The 27331-nt window shown below is 43.4% G+C and overlaps 1 protein-coding gene across 2 annotated transcripts; it reads left to right on the forward strand.

Moving 5' to 3' along the window:
* Positions 1-4166: 4166 nt before the first annotated feature.
* On the forward strand, positions 4167-27279 carry LOC115191731 (calcium uniporter protein, mitochondrial). 2 transcript variants are annotated; one of them, XM_029749590.1, is made up of 8 exons: positions 4167-4494; positions 22188-22260; positions 22564-22734; positions 23861-23965; positions 24382-24548; positions 24780-24983; positions 26750-26866; positions 27003-27279. In XM_029749590.1, exons 1-8 carry the CDS (start codon positions 4384-4386, stop codon positions 27078-27080), a joined length of 1026 nt encoding a protein of 341 aa, XP_029605450.1. In that variant the 5' UTR covers positions 4167-4383; the 3' UTR covers positions 27081-27279. The 2 variants fall into 2 exon arrangements, with proteins under 2 accessions (XP_029605450.1, XP_029605451.1); XM_029749591.1 differs by lacking the exon at positions 4167-4494 and adding an exon at positions 21369-21500.
* Positions 27280-27331: the final 52 nt, after the last annotated feature.

Raw genomic sequence — 27331 nt, forward strand, 5'->3', positions numbered from 1 at the left:
AGTCTAGTAGGTGGCGGTAACATTTATTGGAGGCCAACTGCCGTTAAACCCCTTCGAAGAAGAAGGAAAATCCAGCTGAAGGGCCCTCTTACTGGTAATTACTAGTGGGGGACTCATCTAACATCCTTGATCTCCGACTTCTCCCACGTGCTGAACACTGACGTCATATATTAAGAAAATTACCTGGATAATGGCATTTTCGGGAGTTAAATGCAACAAAACATTATTTATAAAGAGCAATCTATTAATATGGTTTTTGAACACTATAATTTGTTTGTGAGCATGATAGCTGTACTTGTAATTTATGGTTGACGCAGCTTGTCTGCCATTAGCCAATCGGCATTTTTCAATGAGTTCAAAGCACGTGAATGCATCCAACTTGCATTTACGACTTCACAACTGGTAATTACCACCTTTTCCACTTTGTTATGAACGCAGCTTTAAAATTCGCCTAACGTCCATAATTCGAAACAACACTGTATTGCGCAAGAAGATCTAAATGCATATCCCCATGAAACTGATTGAGATCAAATGGTTGGTGTGCAGATGAATTATCCTTCACGATTGACAGTGAGAAATATGAAGGGAGGGAGGGTGACGACAAAAATCTGGGTGTAAAGTCGAGGTAAAGAAACACGTGCACCTAACGTGATTCAGATCTCTGGGGCAAAGGGATCCGGGGGTCGAGACGAGGCGGGATGGTACAGTTACGTACGGATCCGCTGCCTCGGCCGTGTCAAGAATACATTCATTATATTGTCATGTTTATATGTGTCCACAGGGTGGCAGTGTAGTCTTTGAATCTGTTTTAATAATGTTGGCGGGAGCTATCAATAATATATGAATTATACTGTAATGCTTATCTGTAGCCACAAGATGTCACTGTAGGCTTCGAACCGATTTTAATAATGGCGGGGGAGCTATACCATCGTTACTGAGCTACGTATGAGGTGTTCATTTGCTCAAGTCGATGACCAATTGGGCTATACGCATGGTGGCATTGTAATATAACTGTTAAAATGTGTATATGTATCGAATGCACTTTTCAACACTGAATACTGAATAGGCAATGAATTTGTGATTAGGATATTTACTGTAAACTCATTAAATAGATCAATCTTCTCCTGAATTTGAGGCTCACAAACTGAGGTCACAATAATATCACCGTAAAGAAGAACAGTTCATGGTCACTACAGTTAACAAGTCTTTACAATTATCCCCGTCTCCTTTTCACAACATATCCATCAACTGAATAGGAAACCTGATATCTTTCTCCATTAATATGGAACCTACCAGACTCCTCACCTCAGAGTGCTGAGCTTTAAACAAGTTTAAAACCATTAACCTTTTATTGCAGTGGGCTAAATCAGGGTCACACAGTGATTCTTGGTTGTCTTAAACAAACCTACTTGGAAACAGAAGAATGCACTTCACACACAAGAAGACACCTGTACCATGTCAGATATAGAGTTGAAATGTTTTACATTCTGAGTTTGCATCCCAATATTACACTTTATCACAGAAGGCTGAAATATAACAAAACGTTTTTGTTATATTAGTTTTTTTAATCATCTTCATTAATGATGAAATTATGAAAAATATGAATAACATTCCACCCATGAGGCAACTAGAAGGTGCTTTTGGTCGTTGACTGCAGGAAAGGGCTAGTACAATGTGTTTGATATCAGTCTCGTAGTAAATAACTTCACTGTTTGCTGAGGCTGAGTACATTCTCCCTCTCCCCACTCTCAGCGCATCATATAAATCTGGCCAGTGGAATAGCTGGCAGACAGTGTACAGTAGGTGGCCACGGTGCTCTGGCCTCAATTTCATTACTTTCTGTCTGTGTCCCAAATGGCACCATACTCCCTATGTAAGTGAACTGTTTTTGACCAGGGCCCTGGAATAGTAGTGCACTATATATAGGGAATGGGGTGCCATTTATGATGTACTTCTCTCTCTCTCTCAAGGCAAAGTAATGAATGATGGTTTAGAGCTGAAGTGGCCGTTAATATTGCCTGTGTATCCTGATACTCTTCCTTCCACTTTCTTCTTTCATCAGTGACCCCTGATTGCTGTTAAACCATCATGTCAGTTCAGTTCAGTGATTGTAATGGGATAGATTATAGATCAGGGGTCAGGGGTCACTGATGAAAGAAGTTAGTGAAAGGAAGAGCAATATGATTGCTGTTAACCCATCGTGTCAGTTCAGTGATTGTAAAGGGACAGATTATAGAGGTAGCATCTTGTACATTGTGTATGACATGTTTTCTTTTTGCCTCTTTTCTAAGCCTTTCTAGTTTACGATCTGGGAGAGTAGCCAATCTCCAGAGTTGTCTCTGGCCCTGTTAAGCTTGGGCACCACCCGACCTTCTCCATTTTTATAATAAGGTGATAGACTGAATGTCATTTGTCCTGCTGCTTGTCCCACTGCTCCCTCACTTACATACAATTAAATTAATTTAGCAGTCCCTTTCCATAGCATCAACTGCTGCTGGCCTTGAAGGTCAGTATCTGTCTGATAAATGACATCACAAAATACCCTGTATTAGGCCTACATTCTAGGGTATAAACATTCTAGGATATATACATTCTAGGATATAGACATTCTAAGATATAGACATTCTAGGGTATAGACATTCTAGGGTATAGACATTCTAAGATATAGACATTCTAGGATATAGACATTCTAGGATATAGACATTCTAGGGTATAGACATTCTAAGATATAGACATTCTAGGGTATCGACATTCTAGGATATAGACATTCTAGGGTATAGACATTCTAGGGTATAGACATTCTAGGGTATAGACATTCTAGGATATAGACATTCTAGGATATAGACATTCTAGGGTATAGACATTCTAAGATATAGACATTCTAGGATATAGACATTCTAGGATATAGACATTCTAAGATATAGACATTCTAGGGCATAGACATTCTAGGATATAGACATTCTAGGGTATAGACATTCTAAGATATAGACATTCTAGGATATAGACATTCTAGGATATAGACATTCTAGGATATAGACATTCTAAGATATAGACATTCTAGGGTATAGACATTCTAGGATATAGACATTCTAGGGTATAGACATTCTAGGGTATAGACATTCTAGGATATAGACATTCTAGGATATAGACATTCTAGGGTATAGACATTCTAAGATATAGACATTCTAGGATATAGACATTCTAGGATATAGACATTCTAAGATATAGACATTCTAGGGTATAGACATTCTAGGATATAGACATTCTAGGATATAGACATTCTAGGATATAGACATTCTAGGATATAGACATTCTAGGGTATAGACATTCTAGGATATAGACATTCTAGGATATAGACATTCTAGGGTATAGAGATTGTACTAGCTACACACACACACACACACACACACACACACACACACACACACACACACACACACACACACACACACACACACACACACACACACACACACACACACACACACACTCTCTCTCTCTCTGTGATGTTAAAATATTAATGAAGCATATGCAGTGGCTGGATCAATAGCGTGGGCAACTGTCCCAGTCTGTACAGGTTGGCTGTGCCACAGTAGATTGCCATTTTGTACCACCGACCAGATGGATGACGATATTAATAGTTCATATAGCTGGGAATGAGGCCCTTGCAAATGACTCTGCTATTGACCACCACACACACACACACACACACACACACACACACACACACACAGAGAGACACACACACACACACACACACAGAGACACCTTTTTGTTGGGTAGTCTATATTATCCCAGCAGTGGGTTTGAAATATGATGTAATTTTATGTCATTGTACTTCCTTAACCTCTAACAGAATAGATTGCTTTAATAAAACCTCAACTGGAAGCCCATTCTGTTGATTGAAAACTCTGATATTCTAAAAGGAATCCACTCTTCATGCTATATTATATAAGATACGGTATTATTAAAATCATGTGTGTGTAAAACGATAGGAATGAATGAAATTCATCCAATTTGACATGTATTCTTTTTAGTTTTTATGACATGTCCATGCATTGCATGTTGACATGCCGCCATGCTGCATGGCCCATTCATACCCGACCTCTACCATTGTGACAGCCACCAAAGCGAAGAGAATAAAGTCTGTCACGCGGGCGCGCTCTGCTTGTCACCACTGACTGCTGCACACAGAGGAAACGCTGCTCTCTCTCTCGGGCTGTGCTCAGACCCTATCTCTTATCTCATCCGCCCTCGGTCTGTTTACACGCAAAACAGTCCGTTGTTGACTGGAATACGATACGAAGATCCTGCTTCTAGGCAGGTTTTCTACAAGTGTTCTTCTGCTCAGTATGCCAGAACGCATGGACTAATTTAACGACGATGGCTTCGTTGCGAATGTTCGCCAAACTCCGGGCTGGAGTTGTCGGATGTACTGAACCGTTCCTCTACGCACTCAAAACAACCCGATCTCCGGTGAAATTACTGCATACGGTAAACTGAAACTACGGTGTGGGAGTAGTACGTTGTAGCAAGAGTTTATAGATGGGACCGCCGCGTCGTTATGTAAACATCCAAACTAGTGTTTTGTGTCTTCACAAGTTTTGCACAGTAGTCTGTTATTGTCGGCCTGCACCGTAAATGCTCTGTTGGTTTGGGAAACCGGTTGTAGAGTTCCAATGAACTGTCAAATGGTGAGATTGTTGAGCGAGGGTGTTATGCATGTCGTCGTTTCCATCTTAAACTGCACTACTTTGAAGTACACTAGATTGTAACAGAATTACGGATCCTTGAAGTAATCAATAGGCCTACGGTGAAAAGGATATAGGCAGTCTAGAGAATACAGTGATGCATTTAAATTAGCCAAGCATTCAATCGAGAGAGGGGTTTCCCATCCATTCCGTCACGTCTTGACATGTTGTTAAATGAGGAATAAATAGCTTTCCTCTCAGAATATAGTCATATGATGTAGTGAAACTGAATGCAGAAGACAGGTTGGTGATCACACACACACACACACACACACACACACACACACACACACACACACACACACACACACACCAACCCTCGAATTGAACGATTCTCTCTCGCTCTGTCTCTTTGTTCTCCTTTTCCCCTCTTGGCGTCACTCTCCTTAGCTTCAGATGACTGCACTAAAGTGTCACCTATCCCATGCATAATGGATAAGTTACTGTAAGAGCTCAGTGATTTCCTAACTAGAATGTCAACACCATGTCACCCAGAGTGTTGGCATGACAGTGAATAATAATAATATGTAGACCCCTGGGACTCCTGGTAGGAGAGCTAATGAGGTTCTTCTCCAAGTTAATGAAGATCGCAATGTGAGTTATGTGAGATTAATATAAACATCATGCAACACTGAACAAAGTGTGTGTGTGTGTGTGTGTGTGTGTGTGTGTGTGTGTGTGTGTGTGTGTGTGTGTGTGTGTGTGTGTGTGTGTGTGCTGTCTGGCCTCCTTAATGAACTGTTTCATTAGAATGGTGGCTGTCTGGCAGACACCTGTCAGCTAAGCACAAGAGTGTTGTTAGGCCTCTCCAAGGAAGGTGCAGCCAGCCCTACCAATATCACATGGGCTGTCTTGGCCCAGGGCTGTACTTTGATCCCAATAGACATGTCCCTCTACCACCCATACCTACTACTGCCGCTGTACTGTATCTCTCTCTCCCCCTGCAGTTGTTGCAAGACAGCTAGGTCATTCTGTGGGGAATTACATTTGTGCAATGCCATCACATATAGTGAATAAACTAAGTGTACAAAACATTCCATGACACAGACTGAACAGGTGAAAGCTATGATCCCTTATTGATGTCACTTGTTTAATCCACTTCAATCAAGTGTAGACGAAGGGGAGGAGACCGGTTAAATAAGGATTTTTAAGCCTTGAGACAATTGAGAATGTCTGCCATTCGGAGGGTGAATGGGCAAGACAAAAGATTAAAGTGAGTGGGGTATGGTAGTGGGTGTCATGCGCACTGGTTTCTGTCAAGAACCGCAACGCTGCTGGGTTTTTCACGCTGAACAGTTTCTTCTTTGTCTCAAGAATGGTCCACCACCCAAAAGACATCCAGCCAACTTGACACAACTGTGGGAAGGAAGCGTTGGAGTCAACATGGACCAGCATCCCTGTGGAACAGCTTTCCACACCTTGTAGAGTCAACGCCCCGATGAATTGAGACTGTTCTGAGGGCAAAAGGTGGGGGGGGGGGGTGTAACTGACTATTAGGAAGGTGTTCCTAATGTGGGGGTATACTCGGTGTACAATTACCCCACATTTTCTACACAGCACCACACATCACTGTCAGCCAGAATGGAAGGGGGAGTTGAGTTTTCATAGTCACACATCAATGACTATCACCACAGAACATCTGGGTAGATTGATACTCTTGTGAACGCAGCTCCGCTCCGGAGGGGGGGGGGGGGGGGGGTCATCAAAGCAACAACATGACACTGATAGAGCATCGTCGTCGCCCCCCCCCCCCAGACACCGACAGAAGCACGCACACACAGTGTTTATCTGCTCCTGACAGGCCCTCTTGTCTGATGAGTCGGTGTGTAATAGAGAGGCTTTTATCCATCTAGAGCCGTGATTGGAGGGAATTACAGGAGTCAGTCGTCCAATCACTAGACCCGACTGGCTGCCCATCTATCTGTTTGTCAGGGTCGTGTTCAGCAGGGAACCGTTTGTGTAATTAATGCTCGGATAAGCTTATTTACTATTAGGTATTGATTGATTTTTCCCTCTTTATGCGGTGCGAGCTGAACACAACACCGGAAGAATTATCACAGTGAATTATTGTAATGTTTGTTTATGTGTCAGTTAATCCCGTAAGGGATGGGATGCCAACGGTTGATTTGACAGGAAAATAAAATGTCACTCATTCATTCATACATGGTCTTCTCAATGGACAAGATGGGCAGTAGCTTTTCCCCCGGTCTCCTTTTCACAACATATCCACCAACTGAATAGGAAACCTGATATCTTTCTCCATTAATATGGAACCTACCAGACTCCTCACCTCAGAGTGCTGAGCATTAAAACAGTTTAAAGCCCAGAAGTGCGTTTATTAGCTACTGCAGTAAAAGGATGTTGTGTTTGGAGATGAAAACCCCTGCGGTTATTTTTAACTGTATGTGTTAGTCATTGTAGCTTGCATGATTCCAGACTGTCAGGGCCACTTCCCATCTCGATCTGCCTTTGTGAAACAAGAGCACTTTGGTTCGACCCAGATAAGCTAACATGAAAAATGCTGAGTTGGGAGGAGTTGAGGAGTAATGGGGTATATGAATTTCAAACGTTTGAACCATGTATCAAATATGGGCTGTATGTCCTTCAATATGTCCTTACACATGTCCAGGGGGTATAAGCCAAACATTAACAGCAGGAAGCTAGGCGCTTGGTTCTACTCTGCTCTCCCCCCTGTCTCTCTCTCTCTCCCTCTCTGTGTCTCTCTCCCTCTCTGTGTCTCTCTCTCTCTCGCTCTCTCTCGCTCTCTCTCGCTCTCTCTCGCTCTCTCTCTCTCGCTCTCTCTCGCTCTCTCTCGCTCTCTCTCGCTCTCTCTCGCTCTCTCTCTCTCGCTCTCTCTCTCTCTCTCGCTGTGTCTTTCTGTCTGTGGCTATCAAATCAATGATGACGCAGATAGATAATAATATTAATAGTAATAATAATAGGAAAAATAATAATACTCAATGAGTAATAACAATGAACAGGACAAGACAGAAATAAATGAATGAGGACAATTAAATAGTTAAGACAGTTAGCGATGTTATTATGGGTGTGGCAGGAGGTTACGTATTTTGCAGGTTATATGGCACGAAAGGTCTCTCTCTCGCTCTCTCTGCACACCCCACACTGCAACAGTGTGTGGTGGCTTTAGCGACACGGGTCATATTTCACTACAGTATGACAGTAATTGGGAGACTGGGGAGCCAGAGCGCCATGGTATCCAACCACTCAACCACTCTATCCATCCATCGTTATTCTAGCCATCCATGCTGCCGTTTGCATGGCATTTGCCTGGGGACTGAAGCTATAGTCACTCCTTTGTCAGACCTCAATTGGATAAAATCAGCTGTTGTATAGTGGGCTGTCATTTTAAAGGTTTATGGCTGCATATTGCTACCACTGCACTCCCGTACTCCTGGTTTATAACCAGAGCCTATTGGGGATTTATCCTGATTTTAATGGGAAATGTGGGTTGCCAAATAATATCCTCCAAAAAGCCAGGAGAGTGGAGTTGTAATTTTGCTCGCTGCTTAACTGTTGGCCCACAGAACAACAAACTATGAGGATGGTAATGATGGATGTTCCTATTAATCTGTAGTGAGAGAGTGAGCGAGACCCCCCCCCCCCCCCAGGAGTGGACAGCTGCAGAGCAAGAACTAGCCAACTCACTGTCACTAATTCACCTCCAGCTAAACCAGACTTGTCAGAACTCATTAGTTGTAGCATCCAGCCTTATTCCACACTCAATATAACCATCATTGCTTTCTTCAGTTCTACACAGCCTCCTAGTCAAGAGTCCATCCTGCTATTCCATTTGTGTAGCCGTAATTGTTTTGCTCAGGTCTGCACCACTAGCTTCAATCACGTAGGCCTTTAAATGCCTTGCAGAACTTGGGCCATTGACAAACCGCTTTCAAACCAGCTAGTAACAAAAAATATCCATTGTAGTCCGAGGCCAAATAGGAACTATTAGTCGAGGTTTGATTCATCACACCCTGGATTTTACAATGCCCAGGGAATCAATGTAATGAATGTGGTATCCGTTTAGAGACTCTTCATTAGTATTCCCATCCCCCAACGGGACCGCACCACTCCCGTTTATTATAGAGTGGGGATGTGTCCCAAATGGCACCCTATTACCTGTTTAGTGCACTACTTTTGACCAGGCCCCAACAGTTGGGACGCAGCCTAGCAGTCAGAAGATGGATGGTGGGACGCCACTCAGGCAGAGAGGTTTACGTGTCTACCGTGCTCCCATTCTGTGTGTCAATACCATTCTCTGTGACTGCATCACCACTCGTCTTTGTGAGAGGAATTGACGTGTTGAACGCACCGAACTGTCTGTTCAAACAGCTAACACACAGCTCAGACACGTACACAGACCCCACAGGACATGCCACCAGGGGTCTCTTCACAGTCACCAAGTCCAGAATAGACTGGGAACCACACAGTAGTACATAGAGCCGTGACTACATGGAACTCTCTTCCACATCAAGTAACTCAGTCAAACAGTAAAATCAGATTTAAAAAGCACAAAGCGCACTGTGAAGACACACACACACACACTGTAATATTGTAGTATTGTGGATATTATATTGTAGTATTAGAGTAATGATGTAATTATGTGTTGTAACTGTTTCATCCTGTTTGGAACCGTGGCAGCAGCTGATGGGGAGCATAATGTTTAAATACTAAATGGACATTAATACCTACTATTTCATAAATGGGTTGTGACAGAAAAACTGAGTGGTGATATTCCCTGAGAGGCTATTTGTCGCCAGTTTCCATAGGATTTCAGTCCTGTGGTATCCAGTAGAGGCTCAGTTTCCATAGGATTTCAGGCCTGTGGTATCCAGTAGAGGGTCAGTTTCCATAGGATTTCAGGCCTGTGGTATCCAGTAGAGGCTCAGTTTCCATAGGATTTCAGTCCTGTGGTATCCAGTAGAGGGTCAGTTTCCATAGGATTTCAGTCCTGTGGTATCCAGTAGAGGCCCAGTTTCCATAGGATTTCAGTCCTGTGGTATCCAGTAGAGGCCCAGTTTCCATAGGATTTCAGTCCTGTGGTATCCAGTAGAGGCCCAGTTTCCATAGGATTTCAGTCCTGTGGTATCCAGTAGAGGCACAGTTTCCATAGGATTTCAGGCCTGTGGTATCCAGTAGAGGCTCAGTTTCCATAGGATTTCAGGCCTGTGGTATCCAGTAGAGGCTCAGTTTCCATAGGATTTCAGTCCTGTGGTATCCAGTAGAGGCTCAGTTTCCATAGGATTTCAGTCCTGTGGTATCCAGTAGAGGGTCAGTTTCCATAGGATTTCAGTCCTGTGGTATCCAGTAGAGGCCCAGTTTCCATAGGATTTCAGTCCTGTGGTATCCAGTAGAGGCCCAGTTTCCATAGGATTTCAGGCCTGTGGTATCCAGTAGAGGCTCAGTTTCCATAGGATTTCAGTCCTGTGGTATCCAGTAGAGGCTCAGTTTCCATAGGATTTCAGTCCTGTGGTATCCAGTAGAGGGTCAGTTTCCATAGGATTTCAGTCCTGTGGTATCCAGTAGAGGCCCAGTTTCCATAGGATTTCAGTCCTGTGGTATCCAGTAGAGGCCCAGTTTCCATAGGATTTCAGTCCTGTGGTATCCAGTAGAGGCCCAGTTTCCATAGGATTTCAGTCCTGTGGTATCCAGTAGAGGCTCAGTTGAGATACTATTGAGATGCATTATCCTCCAAATGGAGTTCAAGAGTTGAAAGGAAATGTTTCTGCCTTTTTGAAGTTCTTTACCTCAGGGAATTAAAATCCAAAGACTGTAAAATAGGTAAAACCCATCTATATTCTAACCTTCAGAACGATACACTGGTGTTAAAGATTTGATCAGCTATAGTTAATCTACAACAGATAGGAATTACAACAGTAGTGACATTAACATACTATTTTCAGGCAATGTCAAGTAGTCTTGGACGGTATACTGTATATCAGGGTTATTTTGAAGTACCGACGGTATGCTTTTCAATATCGCCAAGTAGAAACATTTCTATTGTATGTTTACAAATGGCACATAGAGCAAACGTGACAATTCACTGTTGAGCAGCACAAGAGAGGTGATTCACTAATGTTTGCCCACTAAATATCTCAACCCTATGTTACATTTACATTTAAGTCATTTAGCAGACGCTCTTATCCAGAGCGACTTACAAATTGGTGCATTCACCTTATGATAACATGTTAACTGTCTTATTTTCTCCAGCTCAGAGCTCCAGCTATACATTTGGTTTGCTAACTTGCTAGCTGTAGGTGGCTAGCTTGCAAGATCACCCTGTGTTATAGAAGTCCACAAACTCTCTCTTCAAAAGTTGTCTAAACTGTCACCCAACAGAGAAGAATGTCTTATTGCCTCAGTGTCAGATTGCTGTCTGGTTACTCTGTCTGTCGGCTGGTTGGTTGGTTGATTGGCTGGTTGGTTGATTGGCTGGTTGGTTGATTGGCTGGTTGGTTGATTGGCTGGTTGGTTGATTGGCTGGTTGGTTGATTGGCTGGTTGGTTGATTGGCTGGTTGGTTGATTGGCTGGTTGGTTGGTGCTCTCCACTGCATACCAGTGGAGGCTGCAGAGGGGAGGACGGCTCATAATAATGGCTGGAATGGTACCAAACGTGGTTGATACCATTCCATTGAATCCATTCCAGACATTACTATGAGCCGTCCTCCCCCCAGCAGCCTCCCCTGCTATGCAGGTTGGCGGGTTTGTGGGGTCAACCTGCTATCATTGTTTAGGCCTATAACTAAGGAGTTAAAAAGACAGCTGGTTCAGTTGCTCTATTAGAATGGAACCTTTTTCTGCCAAGCGTGATAGTGTAATTTGCATATACATTTTGGAATGAATCTAAAATATTTTATTGAAGATCTTGGAACGCAGGCAAGATTATGCGACAAGTATGCACTCTGTTCTAAAATGGTTATTTATGCTCTCATACGCCATGCTACCAACTGACAGTCTGAATATACCTCCGATTACTCAAGGAAGGAAGCTGAATAGCAAGAAAAGTGCTTGTCATTTTCCGCCTGTAACTGTCATTGTAAGAGGCAAGCCACTGGCCATCCAATATGCAGTTACATATTTTAAGAGGAATCTCCTGAAACAGTATCTATTTGTGAAAAACAAAACGTTTTTTTCAATCTCTTTTGCGAAGCAAAACAAGTTTATTGGTCACATACACATTTAGCAGATGTTATTACGGATGTAGTGAAATGCTTGTGTTCCTAGTTCCAACAGTGCAGTAGTGTCTAACAATACACAAATCTAAAAGTAAAAGAATGCAATTAAGAAATATATAAATAGCAGGATGAGCAATGTCGGAGTGGCATTGACTAAAATACAGTAGAATAGAATACAGTATTTACATATGAGATGAGTAACGCAGTATGTAAACATTATTAAAGTGGCCAGTGATTCCATGTCTCTGTATACAGGGCAGCAGCCTCTAAGGTGCAGGGTTGAGTAACCGGGTGGTAGCCGGCCAGTGATTGCTGATGAATATGTTTGTGTGGTTTTGGTAAGAAAGGGTGAGTTGTTACGAAACCCACTTATCTAGGCCTAGCTACCTGCCAGTTATCTAATACCCACTTCTATTCCTGACACACGCTTAATATATTGTTAATCTACTCTGCATTTCAACTAGGACTTGAATACAGCAGCTGACCCTTAGCTACTGCAGTATGTGGTCTTAACAGTAACCTCCCTGTAAAGAGTCATTCAAAACAATGAACTGCTCCAAACAGTATAAAAACTGAATTCAGACCAATATGTAATATGTCTGTTGCAGTACGTAGAGGAATAAAAACTCTTCAAGTTCCAGCTCTCTATCATTTTTGCTTTATCACCATGTCCCCTGAAGCGTGCAGAACAGCGGTTTGGAGAGCTGTCATGGGGAGGACGTCCTATACTCATCCAACCTGGCTGACTTACATCCGCCTCTCTCACCAGCCTCTCTCACCAGCCTCTCTCTGCATGCTGCCTTTCCCTTTTTCCTTATGTTTTAGTCTTTCTGCTCTCTCTCTCTCTCCATGTTCTCACAGCTGCATTTCCAATCGTTGCCCCCTCCCCCCTCTCTCTCTCTCCCACTCTTTCGCTCACCCTCCCTCTTTTTCTCTCTAAGAGAACGTTTTCGAAAGGAAAGAGAGAAGATAAATGCCTTAACTCAAATCACTTTCATGGTACAGTGCAGCCTGAGCTCATGACAGCAGCCGGTAATTTGGTTTCTCCATCCCTCTGTTTTTCATTCCTGGCCCCTAGAACTGTTTATTACATGGGAGCCATTCAGAAGGTCAAATAGGGGGTGCTTGTATTTGTCCTGTTTCACACGTGCAAATGTCTAACCTGTACAGTGTAATGAAATTGAAATGTTTTTCGTAAAAGTGCAATATGTGCCATGTAAAAAAGCTAACGTTTAAATTCCTTGCTTAGAACATGAGAACATATGAAAGCTGGTGGTCCAATATTCCCAGTAAAGAAATATTACGTTGCAGTTATTATAGGAATTATGATGCGTCGACTATTTCTCTCTATACCATTTGTATTTCATATACCTTTGACTATTGGATGTTCTAATAGGCACTTTAGTATTGGCAGCCTAATCTCAGGAGTTGATAGGCTTGAAGTCATAAACAGCGCTGTGATCACGCATTGCTAAGAGCTGCTGGCAAACGGGAGTAAAGTTTGAATGAATGCTTACGAGCCTGCGGCTGCCTACCACCGCTCAGTCAGACTGCTCTATCAAATCAGACTTAATTATAATATAATAAACACACAGAAATACGAGCCTTTGGTCATTAATATGGTCAAATCCGGAAACTATCATTTCGAAAACAAAATGTTTGTTCTTTCAGTGAAATACGGAACCGTTCCGTATTTTATCAAACAGGTGGCAACCAAGTCTAAATATTGCTGTTACATTGCACAACCTTCAATGTTATGTCATAATTATGTCAAATTCTGGCAAATTAGTTCGTAACGAGCCAGGCGGCCCAAACTGTTGCATATACCCTGACTCTGCGTGCAATGAACGCTAGAGATGTGACACAATTTCCCTAGTTAATATTGCCTGTTAACATTAATTTATTTTAACTAAATATACAGGTTTAAAAATATATACTTCTGTGTATTGATTTTAAGAAAGACATTGATGTTTATGGTTAGGTACATTCGTGCAACGATTTGTGCTTTTTTTCGCGAATGTGCTTTTGTTAAATCATCACCTGTTTGGCAAAGTAGGCTGTGATTCAATGATAAATTAACAGGCACCGCATTGATTATATGCAACGCAGGACAAGCTAGTTAACTACACATAGTTGATGATATTACTAGGTTAACTAGTGGTTATGTGAAGATTGATAGTTTTTTTATAAGATAAGCTAGACACTTACCTTGGCTCCTTACTGCACTCGCGTAACAGGTGGTCAGCCTGCCACGCAGTGTCCTCGTGGAATGCAATGTAATCGGCCATAATCGGCATCCAAAAAATGCAGATTACCGATTTGTTATGAAAACTTGAAATCGGCCCTAATTAATCAGCCATGCTGATTAATCGGTCAACCTCTATTTGATATTGGTGGGAACTGAAACACGCTGTCGATCCAGACCATCCCAAACATGCTCAATGGGTGACATTTCTGGTGAGTATGCAGGCCATGGAAGAACTGGGACATTTTCAGCTTTCAAGATTTGTGTACAGGTCCTTGCATGCCGTGTATTATCCTGCTGAAACATGAGGTGATGGCGGCGGATGAATGGGACAACAATGGGCTTTATCTCTGCGTTCAAATTGCTTATCCCTGTCCATAACATAACCCCATCGCCACCATGGGGCACTCTATTCACAACGTTGACATCAGCAAACCGCTCGCCCACACGACACCTTACACATGAGGCTCCCGAGTGGCACAGCGGTGTAAGGTACTGTATTTCGGTGCAAGAGGCGTCACTACAGTCCCCAGTTCGGGTTTGGCCGGGGTAGGCCGTCATTGTAAAAAAGATTTATGTTTTTCTTAACTGGCTTACCTAGTTAATTAAAGGTTTTTAAAAGAAAAATAACATGTAGTCTGCGGTTGTGAGGCCGGTTGGACGTACTGCCAAATTCTCTAAAATGACATTGGAGGTGGCTTATGGTAGAGAAATTAACATTAAATTCTCTGACAATAACTCTGGTAGACATTCCTGCAGTCAGCATGCCAATTGCTGCTGTACTGAACCTCAACTTGAGACGTCTGTGGCATTGTGTTGTGTGACAAAACTGCACATTTATTATCCCCAGCACAAAGTGCTGCTTAATCAGCTTCTTGATATGCCACACCTGTCAGGTGGATGGAATATCTTGGCAAAAGAGAAATGCTCACTAACAGAGAAGTAAACACATTTGTGCTCACAATTTGAGACAAACTTTTCTATTATGCACGTAGCAACATGGTCTAGGAAAAGGCGGCAATTAAACAGCGCAACCATTGCTCAACCATTCCTTCTGATAGGTTGGTATGTTGCTTGCACCCATCAGAGACGGTCAGATCTACAGGAGTGCCTATTGGGGAAAAGTGGCGAAGAAACCATTCAGCATGAGATGGTGTTGGAACCCTGGGTCGTGGTACAGTGAGTGGTGGGTACTGAAACAGAGCTCCCATGCAGGGCCCCCACGAGGGGCCATAGCTCAGCCTGTGACAGGAGCCATAATAACTGGGTCTGGTCCTGCCTGCCTGCCTGCCTGCCTGCCTGCCTGCCTGCCTGCCTGCCTGCCTGGGCTCTAGGCGGCCGGCCACTGGAGAAATTAACCAGCCAGCCTGTGACTGTCACCAATCAATCACCATGATGTCCCCCGATGAACACTACTGGCTATAGCTGCTCCACCTTACTAAGGAGGAAAGGACAGTTTATCATCAAGCTGCTGCTGTACTGACCCTCTGAAAACCAACTTTATTTCTGGCCTGGACTCCGAACTGATAGTGGTGAAATGGAGCATATCACTTTGAACTCCTGGTAACCGCATACAAGTGGAGGAGGAAAGGACAGTTTATCATGATGCCACTGTTCTGTGTCTGGCTCTGAGAACAAACCACTCAAAATGAATAGAGTTCCTCTGGGGTGGAATCTGTTTCATCATGCAGTCTATTGTTTTGAGATATGGAAAATGACATTTGGAGATAAGAAATGAGAGATGAAGGAACAGAAGTTGAGAAATATCAGCTGTAACTAACTAGCCTTTGTTCCTTGAAGGAGTCACAAAATGTGTGAATGTCACCGAAGGGCCAGGGCGTTGTGGCTGCAGTTACCTCAACACCGTGCATGTTGATTGGCGGGAAGGAGGGGAGGATGTGGGGAAGAGTGCACGTCTAATTGAACGCCGCTGGTGATGCTGATGGAGTCGTCCCTCTTGTTTGAATTGCACTTGACTCGGCCCGTGTCTCGCTGAGGGCTACATGAGTGGCTCATCTAAACCCCCAGGAGCTTGGCTGGGAGGTAGGAAACGTGCAGGATTATTCATTCTGTTGCTCTTAATGAAGGCCAATACATTCTGTCACCCCATTGATGTATGAAGGGAATACTGTATTATGGTATTCATTCTATAGCTCTTAATGAAGGCCAATACGTTCTGTCAGCCCATTGATGTATGAAGGGAATACTGTATTATGGTATTCATACTGTAGCTCTTAATGAAGGCCAATACATTCTGTCACCCCATTGATGTATGAAGGGAATACTGTATTATGGTATTCATTCTATAGCTCTTAATGAAGGCCAATACGTTCTGTCACCCCATTGATGTATGAAGGGAATACTGTATTATGGTATTCATACTGTAGCTCTTAATGAAGGCCAATACATTCTGTCACCCCATTGATGTATTCTATAGCTCTGAGTGTGTTCCTGTTTGACCATGAGTCATCTCCCATTTTATGTTTTGTATGATGGGAACGGTGCAACATGGCATTGAACCTGACTGCCTACAGATTTCCCGGTGTTGAATTAGCTGTCGTCAGCACTCTAACTACTACTCCCTATGCACAGCGCATCTTCACCCCAGAGATAAACTACCTCGGCCTCCGAGTTTGACGCTCGGCTCCTTATCCGTGCACTTTTTCATATGTATAAAACACACAACAGACAAACGCACACATGCATAGACAAACGTGGACACAAACGTAGACAAACAAATGCGCACACACAAACACAAACAAACGTCACAGTGCTCAAATGCCTCTCCTGTCCCCGTCACCACAAAAAGCATTTCACTAACGAGAACGATAAGAGGGAGGGAATATTTTGCCCCTGAATTGCGGCTGTGACCACTGTGCATTATCAAGCACTAATCTGACTGAGTATTTTTAGAACACAATGCCCACACCGGAATAAGTTATGTGCGCATTTACCTATATGCCAACGGATCACAATGGTGCCTAATTTATCATAACCATTACAGATAACTAATTGTTAAATTGCCCCATATACAGTATATTCAGTCATTTAAAAAAACAAGTGCCATTTAATATTAATTTATTCAATCTGTAATATCAACTGGTTCTAGTTCATCGTGGAACACAATCTGTAATATCAACTGGTTCTAGTTCATCGTGGAACACAATCTGTAATATCAACTGGTTCTAGTTCATCGTGGAACACAATCTGTAATATCAACTGGTTCTAGTTCATCGTGGAACACAATCTGTAATATCAACTGGTTATAGTATATTGTGGAATGCAGTGGAGCTTGCTTGTAGACACCTATGGCTGTGCAATAGCATAGCCTTGTTTTGTTCATTTAGCAGACAAGACGCTCTTATTTCTTGAGCCCTTCTTGAGTCAAGACACCTATTTTATAGTAAAAAAAAGATTATGTAAGACAACAGAATAAAATGGAACAGAATATTTTTCCAAATAAAAGTAGTTTTCAGTGTGAATGAAACACATCTCGTGCCTGGTACAGTTATTCTCAGTGATCATTTAAAATGGGGCTCAATTTGGAGAGTTGAAATCTGTCTTTTCCATATACAGATGTTTGATTTAGTTTATTCTGCCTGGTTCTTTGGGATGTTCAAAATGGATGAACAATTCCACATTGAACACTGTGTGGTGATGAGTTACGGCCACAACATCTGTTTGGAGAGAAGGTACAGTGAGGGGGAAAAAGTATGTGCTCCTAATCTCAGCTCGTTACCTGTATAAAAGACACCTGGCAGCCAGAAATCTTTCTGATTGAGAGGGGGTCAAATACGTATTTCCCTCATTAAAATGCAAATCAATTTATAACATTTTTGACATGCATTCTTCTGGATATTTTTGTTGTTATTCTGTCTCTCACTGTTCAAATAAACCTACCATTAAAATTATAGACTGATCCTTTCTTTATCAGTGGGCAAACGTGCAAAATCAGCAGGGGATCAAATTCTTTTTTCCCCCACTGTATACGCTTACCCGGGTGTAGGGTGCAGTTTTTTAGGAATGGGACGTTAAACGGGTGTCCTGAGTCTCTGTGGTCATTAAAAGATCCCATGGAACTTATCGTAAGAGGTAGGTTGTTAACCCTGGTGTCCTGGCTAAATTCCCAATCTGGCCTTCATACCATCATGGCCACCTAATCATCCCCAGTTTACAATTGGCTCATTCATCCCCCCTCCTCTCCCCTGTAGCTATTCCCCAGGTCGTTGATGTAAGTGAGAATGTGTTCTCAGTTTACTGACTTGGTAAAATAATGGTTAAATAAATAATGATTCTGAAGAAAGTATGCTCTTTGTCTTTATCGAACAGTTTTTTTGTTTTGTGCATATTTTCAGTGTGGAACTAGGTTTAGGGGGTTTATAGCTCAGACCAGGGATAGGGATGGGCAACTGGTGGCCCATTTTATATCTACCTTTTTACATTTTGGAACTCAGTCTGGGTCTCAATTTACTGTTGAGAGTTAGAATAATAGAATACAGAAGGTGCATTTTGAAATTTGGATGTGCAAAAGCAGTCACTTAATTAGCCCATGTCAGCTGTATTTTTTGGGGGTTATTTTTTTTAAGATTGGTAAATTAGTCTAGTGGCCAGCTATCTAAACTTGTAGTAAGCATATTGGAATTACCGACCGGGGTGGAGCCCATTTGATCATCAGTTGTCATATTAAAAACGGCAAGCATTTGCTTCCACCCTATGGCAGAATGTGTAGAATTGCAGGAAATTAGTTATAAAATTGCTAGCTCTTCCGTTCAAGGACCCAATTACACATGCCCATCCCTAGACTCAAGATGATGAGTTTCAACTAACAGCCAGTAGAGTTCCTACTGAAACCATTGTTTATTGATTATGAATCCAATTATTGAATTGGATTAAATTACTGATTACAATTTTGGACAGTTAACTGGTAGGGCCGGGACTATACCAGTATCGCGATACTCGTTAGTATCACGGCAAGGAAACCGAACACAAAGCGGATTTAACTTATTTAGGAAAAGGGCCCTGATGTTGGGAAGAAACATCACTATGTTGTCATCCAGAGTCACATTTATTTATCTTCAACCAAGCAACAACACTGTTTTACATACAGCAGGTTTTTAAAGGACCTTTGCGATATTGGTATCTTCCTGGGCCCTAGTAAGGATAACGGGTTCCATTTAGAAAGTAACCTACCCTGCTTATTGCTGGAGCCTGCCCCACTCGAGGCATGGATGTCTCTCGTCTCTTATCAGTGTTTCCTGCCTTCTTACTCTTAACCTTAACCACTGACGTGTAAGTCTATAGATCTCCCATCCAGTGGCAATTTTTAGCATGTAAATCTTGTCTGGGCACAAAAATTAAAAGTGGGATGCTCCCAGCAAAGCCACTTCACAACACTAAACAATACATTCGTTACACTAGAAGGGTGACCAACAGTGCCCACAAACTATTAGGGAATACATAAAGCTATCCCAACAGCAGTCCCATCTTACCACTGCTACACCTGTCTATCAGTGGAGCCTTGTCTGGCAGCGAAACAGTTCATTCAGCCTCATTTACTGCCTTTAAAAAAACAAAACATAGCTGATATGGCTGACTTGCTTAAACAAATGTGGTTTCTAATGACAATTGAGATGTACAAACTATGGCATAAGGGGACGACAAGCGGATAAGAGGCAATCTGTAATTTCGATTAAGACATTAATGAGCGAGCTAGGACGGACGTAGTCAATATAACTATTTGTTATAACTACTTGCCCCACCACCACAGAAAGCGCTGAGCAAGGCTGAAATACCTGCATTGTGGAGCTGCATTACTCTAGAAAACAAAAAAGAGGCCATGTTTGTATGGAGACTTTATTAACTCAATGATATATATATATATTTTTTTTTTACATTGCTTGCAAACTGATATGGAACATGTATTAATGGCAAGCCGCCCCCCCCCCCCCCCCCCCATTTTTTGCTAAAAATGTAAAAATGTGGGTCTCAAAACAGGTGGGGCTCTAATGACGGGTTGCCACTGCTCCCATCCCTCTGACCATATCCCCTGTCCTTAGTGCGGTGACTTTGACCTGTCGCTATAGCAGTGTACGGATGGCTCCAGCACTCCGCTTCTTTAACTTGATATTGATTGGCTGACAGCCCAGGCCACAGACTGGAGGGTCGAAGAGGAGTGGCTGTCAGACACGCAGGCACACCCACTCTGTCAGGCCCCTGGATGTCACTGCCGCTGGGACAGAGACTCACCGATTCATTCAACCACCCAGACTCCTTTTCTATTAAACTGTTATTCTACAGGAGAAGGAATCCATTTAGAAGAAATTCATTTTTTTCACTCTTAAGCTCCTAATACTGACCTTTACGTGGGGTCAGAAAGTAGTCTACATTTAGTTGAGTAGATATTGACATTTGATCACTTTAAAGTCACAATGTCACACATTAGGCTTCTAATGCCATCAGAAAGGAATGTTTTATATTTTGAATAGTCTTTTGGCATTTGATCACTTTAAAGTCACTCACTGCAGCCACACGCTTTATAGGCTTCCAATACAAGGGGCCTGACTTGGTGTTGCTGGCCAGAAAGTAGTGTTTACATGTTCATTAGGCATCGTTGGCAAACCCCCCCGAGTCCTCTTCTTACCAGGTGGAGTCATTTCCATTTTAATGGTGTGGATGGGGGTAATGTTCTGTAGCAAGCACATCATTAATTCAACAGTTATGACCATAAACCCTGATTCATTTCTCACATTTAACACGACCATGTATCTTTACCCACTGTGAGCATGTGTTTAATAGTGGCAGAATGCATGCCTAAGGCATCACAATACTTATTGGGAGTTGTGTTTGGTATAATTGTAGCACTATACAAAATCTCTTTACAGACACAGGCGTGTGCGCACATACATATGAGATATATATATATACACACACACACACACACACACACACACACATTTTCACAGCTATTACTCTACGCTCTTATCTTACCAGCTCCTTTCATTACTTCCAGGTGCAGTGCCAGCAACATATTCCCAACCATTAAACCTAATACTCCAAATCATTGTATTACTCAGCATGGGATTAAAAGGGGATGAATCTGTAGTGGGGATGTTGATATGGAAACCTGGAGGCTTTCAGCACCATTTTCTGTCTATTTTCAGGCATTCAAGCATCAGCATTCAGTCTGGTTTAGCCAGGCTAAGTCTCTGCGGCTTCATGTCATGTGGAGATTGGCGAGAGCCAGCCTTTTACCATTTACCTCAGTGAAATTGGATAGTGATGGTTTTTCATCTTCCATCCAGGCCAAGAAGGTATTGAATACAAATGGAGAAATGTTGCATCAGCAGAAACTTTCACATGGTGTAGTCAGCAAAACAAATCTGTCGGCTGTAGGCTATATCTGGGGTTCATGGGGGTGATGTAGCAAGATATGCTGCGGTAATATAATGATGATACAGTTTCCTGGAAATTAGATTCTGGAAATATTTCCTTATCTCAATGTTTAGATCACACAGTATCTCCGTAAAATGACTTTTGCAATGACTGGCTACATTTAAAATGTTAATCAAGACATGCCCTGGCAAAACAAAGATGTCACGTAGAATAGAAGCTGACTCTCGTTTTTATCATGTAGAACTTCAAATGCTTGTCTTTCTGTCTTTGGCAGCATGACCGTTTGCCAAGGGAGGACTTCTGATGATATTGAGCTTATAAGCCACTAAGACATTCTGTTTTTAGTTGCTTTGCCGCCCATGTATGGAAACATCTAGAGTTCCTTGTAACAGTATGTTCTGGTGCCTCTCAGGCCGTTCATGATGTTGATTGGAGACCTATTTGCTGATTTAATGTTATTTGTGTTTCTTAAATGTACAGTATTTGTGTTTTGTAAATTGTGTACGCATGGTTCCTTCTGAAAGAGACCTTGGTCTGAATGGGACTCCCTGTTTAAAATAAAGGTAAAATAAATCCATTCTGTAATGTGCTCGCTCTCATTTCAGATCCATCCCAGACAGCCACAGTGGAGATGTCCTCCCCAAGTGGTCTTCTGCAGTACTGTAGCACCCTCTAGTGGTACGATACTGGCATTACAGTGAACCTTTCTACAGTTAATGTATTACTCTGGCTGCCTTGACTTTACACACAGTGTAGTTCTTTATTCTAAAGTGCCAGCCTATGATGAATGGCTTTAGAATGTAATATTTGGTAGACAGTTCATATCACTATTAATAAACGCAGAGACCTGCGACAATCCATATATTGTTGCATGCAATGAGCTCAGTTATTTAAAACGGTGAGAATGAGCTGCACTGTATTTTAAACACAAGGCCATTAACTGCCCATTTAACCCTGTGTTTTTCTCTGTCTGCGGTCTAGATGTGGTGTTGCAGTATAAACATGGACGTCCGGTGCTGGCCGTGCCGCTACCCTCCAGGCAGGAGAGCTGTCTGTTCTTCCTCAGGCCCATGTTAATGACTGTAGGAGACCTCATCCACGACCTGCAGAGAGAAGACCCAGGAGTCGCCTCTGTCTCTGTGCTCACCAAGGGTAGGACACACACACACACACACACACACACACACACACACACACACACACACACACACACACACACACACACACACACACACACATATGTTGTACACACACACACACAAATGCAAACATTTTCCCGTATTCATAAAGCATTTTAGAGTAGGAGTGCCTATCTAGGAGCAGTTCAGCCTTTTAGATAATAATGAATACGATTTAATGGACAGGGCAGAACTGATCCTAGATCAGCACGCCTACTCTGAGATACTTTATGAATATGGGCCACTGTCTGTCGTGTACACAGACACTATATCCATCTGTTATCCTCCTGTCTCCTACAGATGGTGCGTGGGTGGCTAACACCACCCCTGTAGACACCACCCCTGTAGACACTATATCTGTCTGTTATCCTCCTGTCTCCTACAGATGGTGCGCGGGTGGCTAACACCACCCCTGTAGACACTATATCCATCTATTATCCTCCTGTCTCCTACAGATGGTGCGCGGGTGGCTAACACCACCCCTGTAGACACTATATTCATCTATTATCCTCCTGTCCCCTACAGATGGTGCGCGGGTGGCTAACACTACCCCTGTAGACACTATATCCATCTATTATCCTCCTGTCTCCTACAGATGGTGCGCGGGTGGCTAACACCACCCCTGTAGACACTATATCCATCTATTATCCTCCTGCTTCCTACAGATGGTGCGCGGGTGGCTAACACCACCCCTGTAGACACTATATCCATCTATTATCCTCCTGTCCCCTACAGATGGTGCGCGGGTGGCTAACACCACCCCTGTAGACACCACCCCTGTAGACACTATATCCGTCTGTTATCCTCCTGTCTCCTACAGATGGTGTGCGGGTGGCTAACGCCACCCCTGTAGACACTATATTCATCTATTATCCTCCTGTCCCCTACAGATGGTGTGCGGGTGGCTAACACCACCCCTGTAGACACTATATTCATCTGTTATCCTCCTGTCTCCTACAGATGGTGCGCGGGTGGCTAACACCACCCCTGTAGACACTATATTCATCTATTATCCTCCTGTCTCCTACAGATGGTGCGCGGGTGGCTAACACTACCCCTGTAGACACTATATCCATCTATTATCCTCCTGCTTCCTACAGATGGTGCGCGGGTGGCTAACAGCACCTCTATAGACAGTCTCCTGAACAAAGACTTCCAGCTCCTCATCAATGATGCTGTATACAACATCCACTCCCCTGAAAGAGGTAAAGATGATGATATCATAATAAATGCCATTTAGCAGCCGCTTTTATTCTGAAACGACTTAGTCATGCATATTTACATTTTAAGTATGGGTGGTCCCGAGAATCGAACCCACTATCCCTGGCATAGCAAGCAACATGCTCTACCAACTGAGCTACAGAGGACCACAGTCACACAGCTACAGAGGATGATGATGATGAGATATCAATTGATCTTTATCAGTAATTCTAAAAAGAAACATCATTAGTCACTTGAGTATCAGCATGATCCTCCTTCTCCTCATCCTCCTCCTCATCGTCATTACCAACCTCCAGTCTGGGGTGGAATTGGTGGAATAGTGATGCATGTTCCCAAAGTGTAATGCTGAGTTCCAAGAGTGACTGTGTTGTAATGAATTCCACCCATGTTGTGTGTCCAGAGGCGTCCAGTGTGTCCAGTGAGCATGTGGTGGATGTGGAGGACATGAAGCACATGGTGCAGCTGCTCCACACAGCCCTCCACCTGCCTGACCACCACCTGCTGAAGGAGAGACAGCTGCTGGAGAGACTGGATGGACTCAAACAGGACCTCTCACCTCTAGAACAGGTACTGGAGGGGTCTCCTTCTGACTCCGTTTCTCTCTTCTCCTTTCTCTGTCCTTCTGTCAGTATCTCCTCTCTTTATTTCTCTCTCGTCTCTGTGTGACTCCTACTACCTATCCCTTTGGTCGACAACCATAAAGCTGTCGCGGTAAACCTTCAAAGATAAGATTGCATGAGTGTGAGAGTTTGTTTTAGCTATCACCAGTAATCTGTGACCCGACGATTCCCTGTACAGGTGAAGGCACAGCTAGAGCGCAGTGCGGAGTTCCACTCCTCCAGGACTCTGTGGACAGGTGTGGCCCTGCTGTCTGTGCAGGGCGGGGCCTTGGCCTGGCTCACCTGGTGGGTGTACTCCTGGGACGTCATGGAGCCTGTCACCTACTTCCTCACCTACTGCACCAGCATCGGAGTCTTCGCCTACTATGTCCTCACCAAGCAGGTACGGTACAGGACCCTAACCCTGCTATGTCCTCACCAAGCAGGTACGGTACAGGACCCTAACCCTGCTATGTCCTCACCAAGCAGGTACGGTACAGGACCCTAACCCTGCTATGTCCTCACCAAGCAGGTACGGTACAGGACCCTAACCCTGCTATGTCCTCACCAAGCAGGTACGGTACAGGACCCTAACCCTGCTATGTCCTCACCAAGCAGGTACAGGACCCTAACCCTGCTATGTCCTCACCAAGCAGGTACAGTACAGGACCCTAACCCTGCTATGTCCTCACCAAGCAGGTACAGTACAGGACCCTAACCCTGCTATGTCCTCACCAAGCAGGTACAGTACAGGACCCTGACCCTGCTATGTCCTCACCAAGCAGGTACAGTACAGGACCCTGACCCTGCTATGTCCTCACCAAGCAGGTACAGTACAGGACCCTGACCCTGCTATGTCCTCACCAAGCAGGTACAGTACAGGACCCTAACCCTGCTATGTCCTCACCAAGCAGGTACAGGACCCTAACCCTGCTATGTCCTCACCAAGCAGGTACAGTACAGGACCCTAACCCTGCTATGTCCTCACCAAGCAGGTACAGTACAGGACCCTAACCCTGCTATGTCCTCACCAAGCAGGTACAGTACAGGACCCTAACCCTGCTATGTCCTCACCAAGCAGGTACAGTACAGGACCCTAACCCTGCTATGTCCTCACCAAGCAGGTACAGTACAGGACCCTAACCCTGCTATGTCCTCACCAAGCAGGTACAGTACAGGACCCTAACCCTGCTATGTCCTCACCAAGCAGGTACAGTACAGGACCCTAACCCTGCTATGTCCTCACCAAGCAGGTACAGTACAGGACCCTAACCCTGCTATGTCCTCACCAAGCAGGTACAGTACAGGACCCTAACCCTGCTATGTCCTCACCAAGCAGGTACAGTACAGGACCCTAACCCTGCTATGTCCTCACCAAGCAGGTACAGTACAGGACTCTAACCCTGCTATGCCCTCACCAAGCAGGACAGGAGGACCCATGTCCAGCACGGTCTCAATACAAGTAGTCAAGACAGTGTCTCCCCCTTGTGTACACAAAGAGTACTGTCACTACAGGGCACTTGAACAAGAGGCTTTCATTTTCATTTGTCACACCTGGTCTCCTTACAACAACTTGGAGCTATTAGAGTAGTCAAGTTCCCATATGTGACCTACTCCTCCATTGCCATACGCTGTACAGTATGAAGACAGTAATTATCAGGGTTGAATTCTAACTTTAGATAATTGTGTGCAGCTCAAACTTCTGCATTGACATCAATGGTAGATGTAATCAAATGAATGTAACAGAGGAATCTCTGTGTATGTCTGCCCTCCTGTGGCTGCTATGTGTATAGCATGCACTGTATAAAAAAAGCTCCAGCTAGGTCTTGATGACGCGACATGGTCTGACCGGTAAACCTTCCAGTTGGTCCCACAGCACCTGTGTCCTGCGTCCATATTATTTTGTAAGTTCTATCTTATAAAAGTACAGTACGAACTGTGTACATCCATGCCACAACAAGGAGGCTGATACAAACCAACATTCCTCTGTTACGCTTCTAGGTGCATCACCTGTATTCTGATCATATCTCCTAATGACATCAGTGCATGATTTACATAGAGGTTCACACAGTTATCTCAAATTAGAATTTAAACCCAGATAACTATGCTCAGGAGTGATACACATAAGTTAGTCTGCAGCAGATGGATCACGGTTGTTTTGCTCTGTAGGACTATGTCTATCCAGACGCCAAAGACAGGCAGTTCCTGTATTACTTCCACAAGGGTGCCAAGAAGGAGCGCTTCAACGTGCAGAAGTACAATGAGCTGAGAGAGGAGTTGGCTTCGGTATGTTGCTATACTTACTTATACAAGGCACTGCAGAATTTCTGCTCATTGCTTATTGGACTTTCCACTGATGTATTCAGTCTATAAGGGGCTTCTGTTGATCGTGTGTGTGTGTGTGTGTCTGTGTCATCTTTAGGTGGAAGAAGATTTGAGACGTCTAAGGAATCCAACCCAACTTCAGCTCCCTGTAGAACAGATCCAGAGCCAGCCATGAAGAGTAACACACACACACACACACACCACGTCAAACTGAAGGACTACTGAGCAGCATTTCTTCCCATTTTATTTTGATAACGATGCCTTTTTCTTACTAACCCTGCAGATCATTTTAGAGTTTTGGTTTACACTGTTTACAATGTTGGAAGTCATTTGTGTTAATAGAAGTATAGTAATAAATATCATATGAGAAAGCATCTTCCTGAATACTAATCATATTTTCTCTGCATTCCTGGCCGTTGCAGAAAT

Source organism: Salmo trutta, chromosome 4 (genome assembly GCF_901001165.1).
Source record: "Salmo trutta chromosome 4, fSalTru1.1, whole genome shotgun sequence".
In the NCBI taxonomy this organism is placed as follows: domain Eukaryota; kingdom Metazoa; phylum Chordata; class Actinopteri; order Salmoniformes; family Salmonidae; genus Salmo; species Salmo trutta.

Bases quoted from the DNA above. Each gene is read 5' to 3' on its own strand.
- LOC115191731 (XM_029749590.1), top strand. From the start codon at position 4,384: ATGGCTTCGTTGCGAATGTTCGCCAAACTCCGGGCTGGAGTTGTCGGA. The intron at 22,261-22,563 runs GTACGATACTGG...TCTGCGGTCTAG, and splicing joins TACTGTAGCACCCTCTAGTG to ATGTGGTGTTGCAGTATAAA. The intron at 23,966-24,381 runs GTAAAGATGATG...TTGTGTGTCCAG, and splicing joins CATCCACTCCCCTGAAAGAG to AGGCGTCCAGTGTGTCCAGT.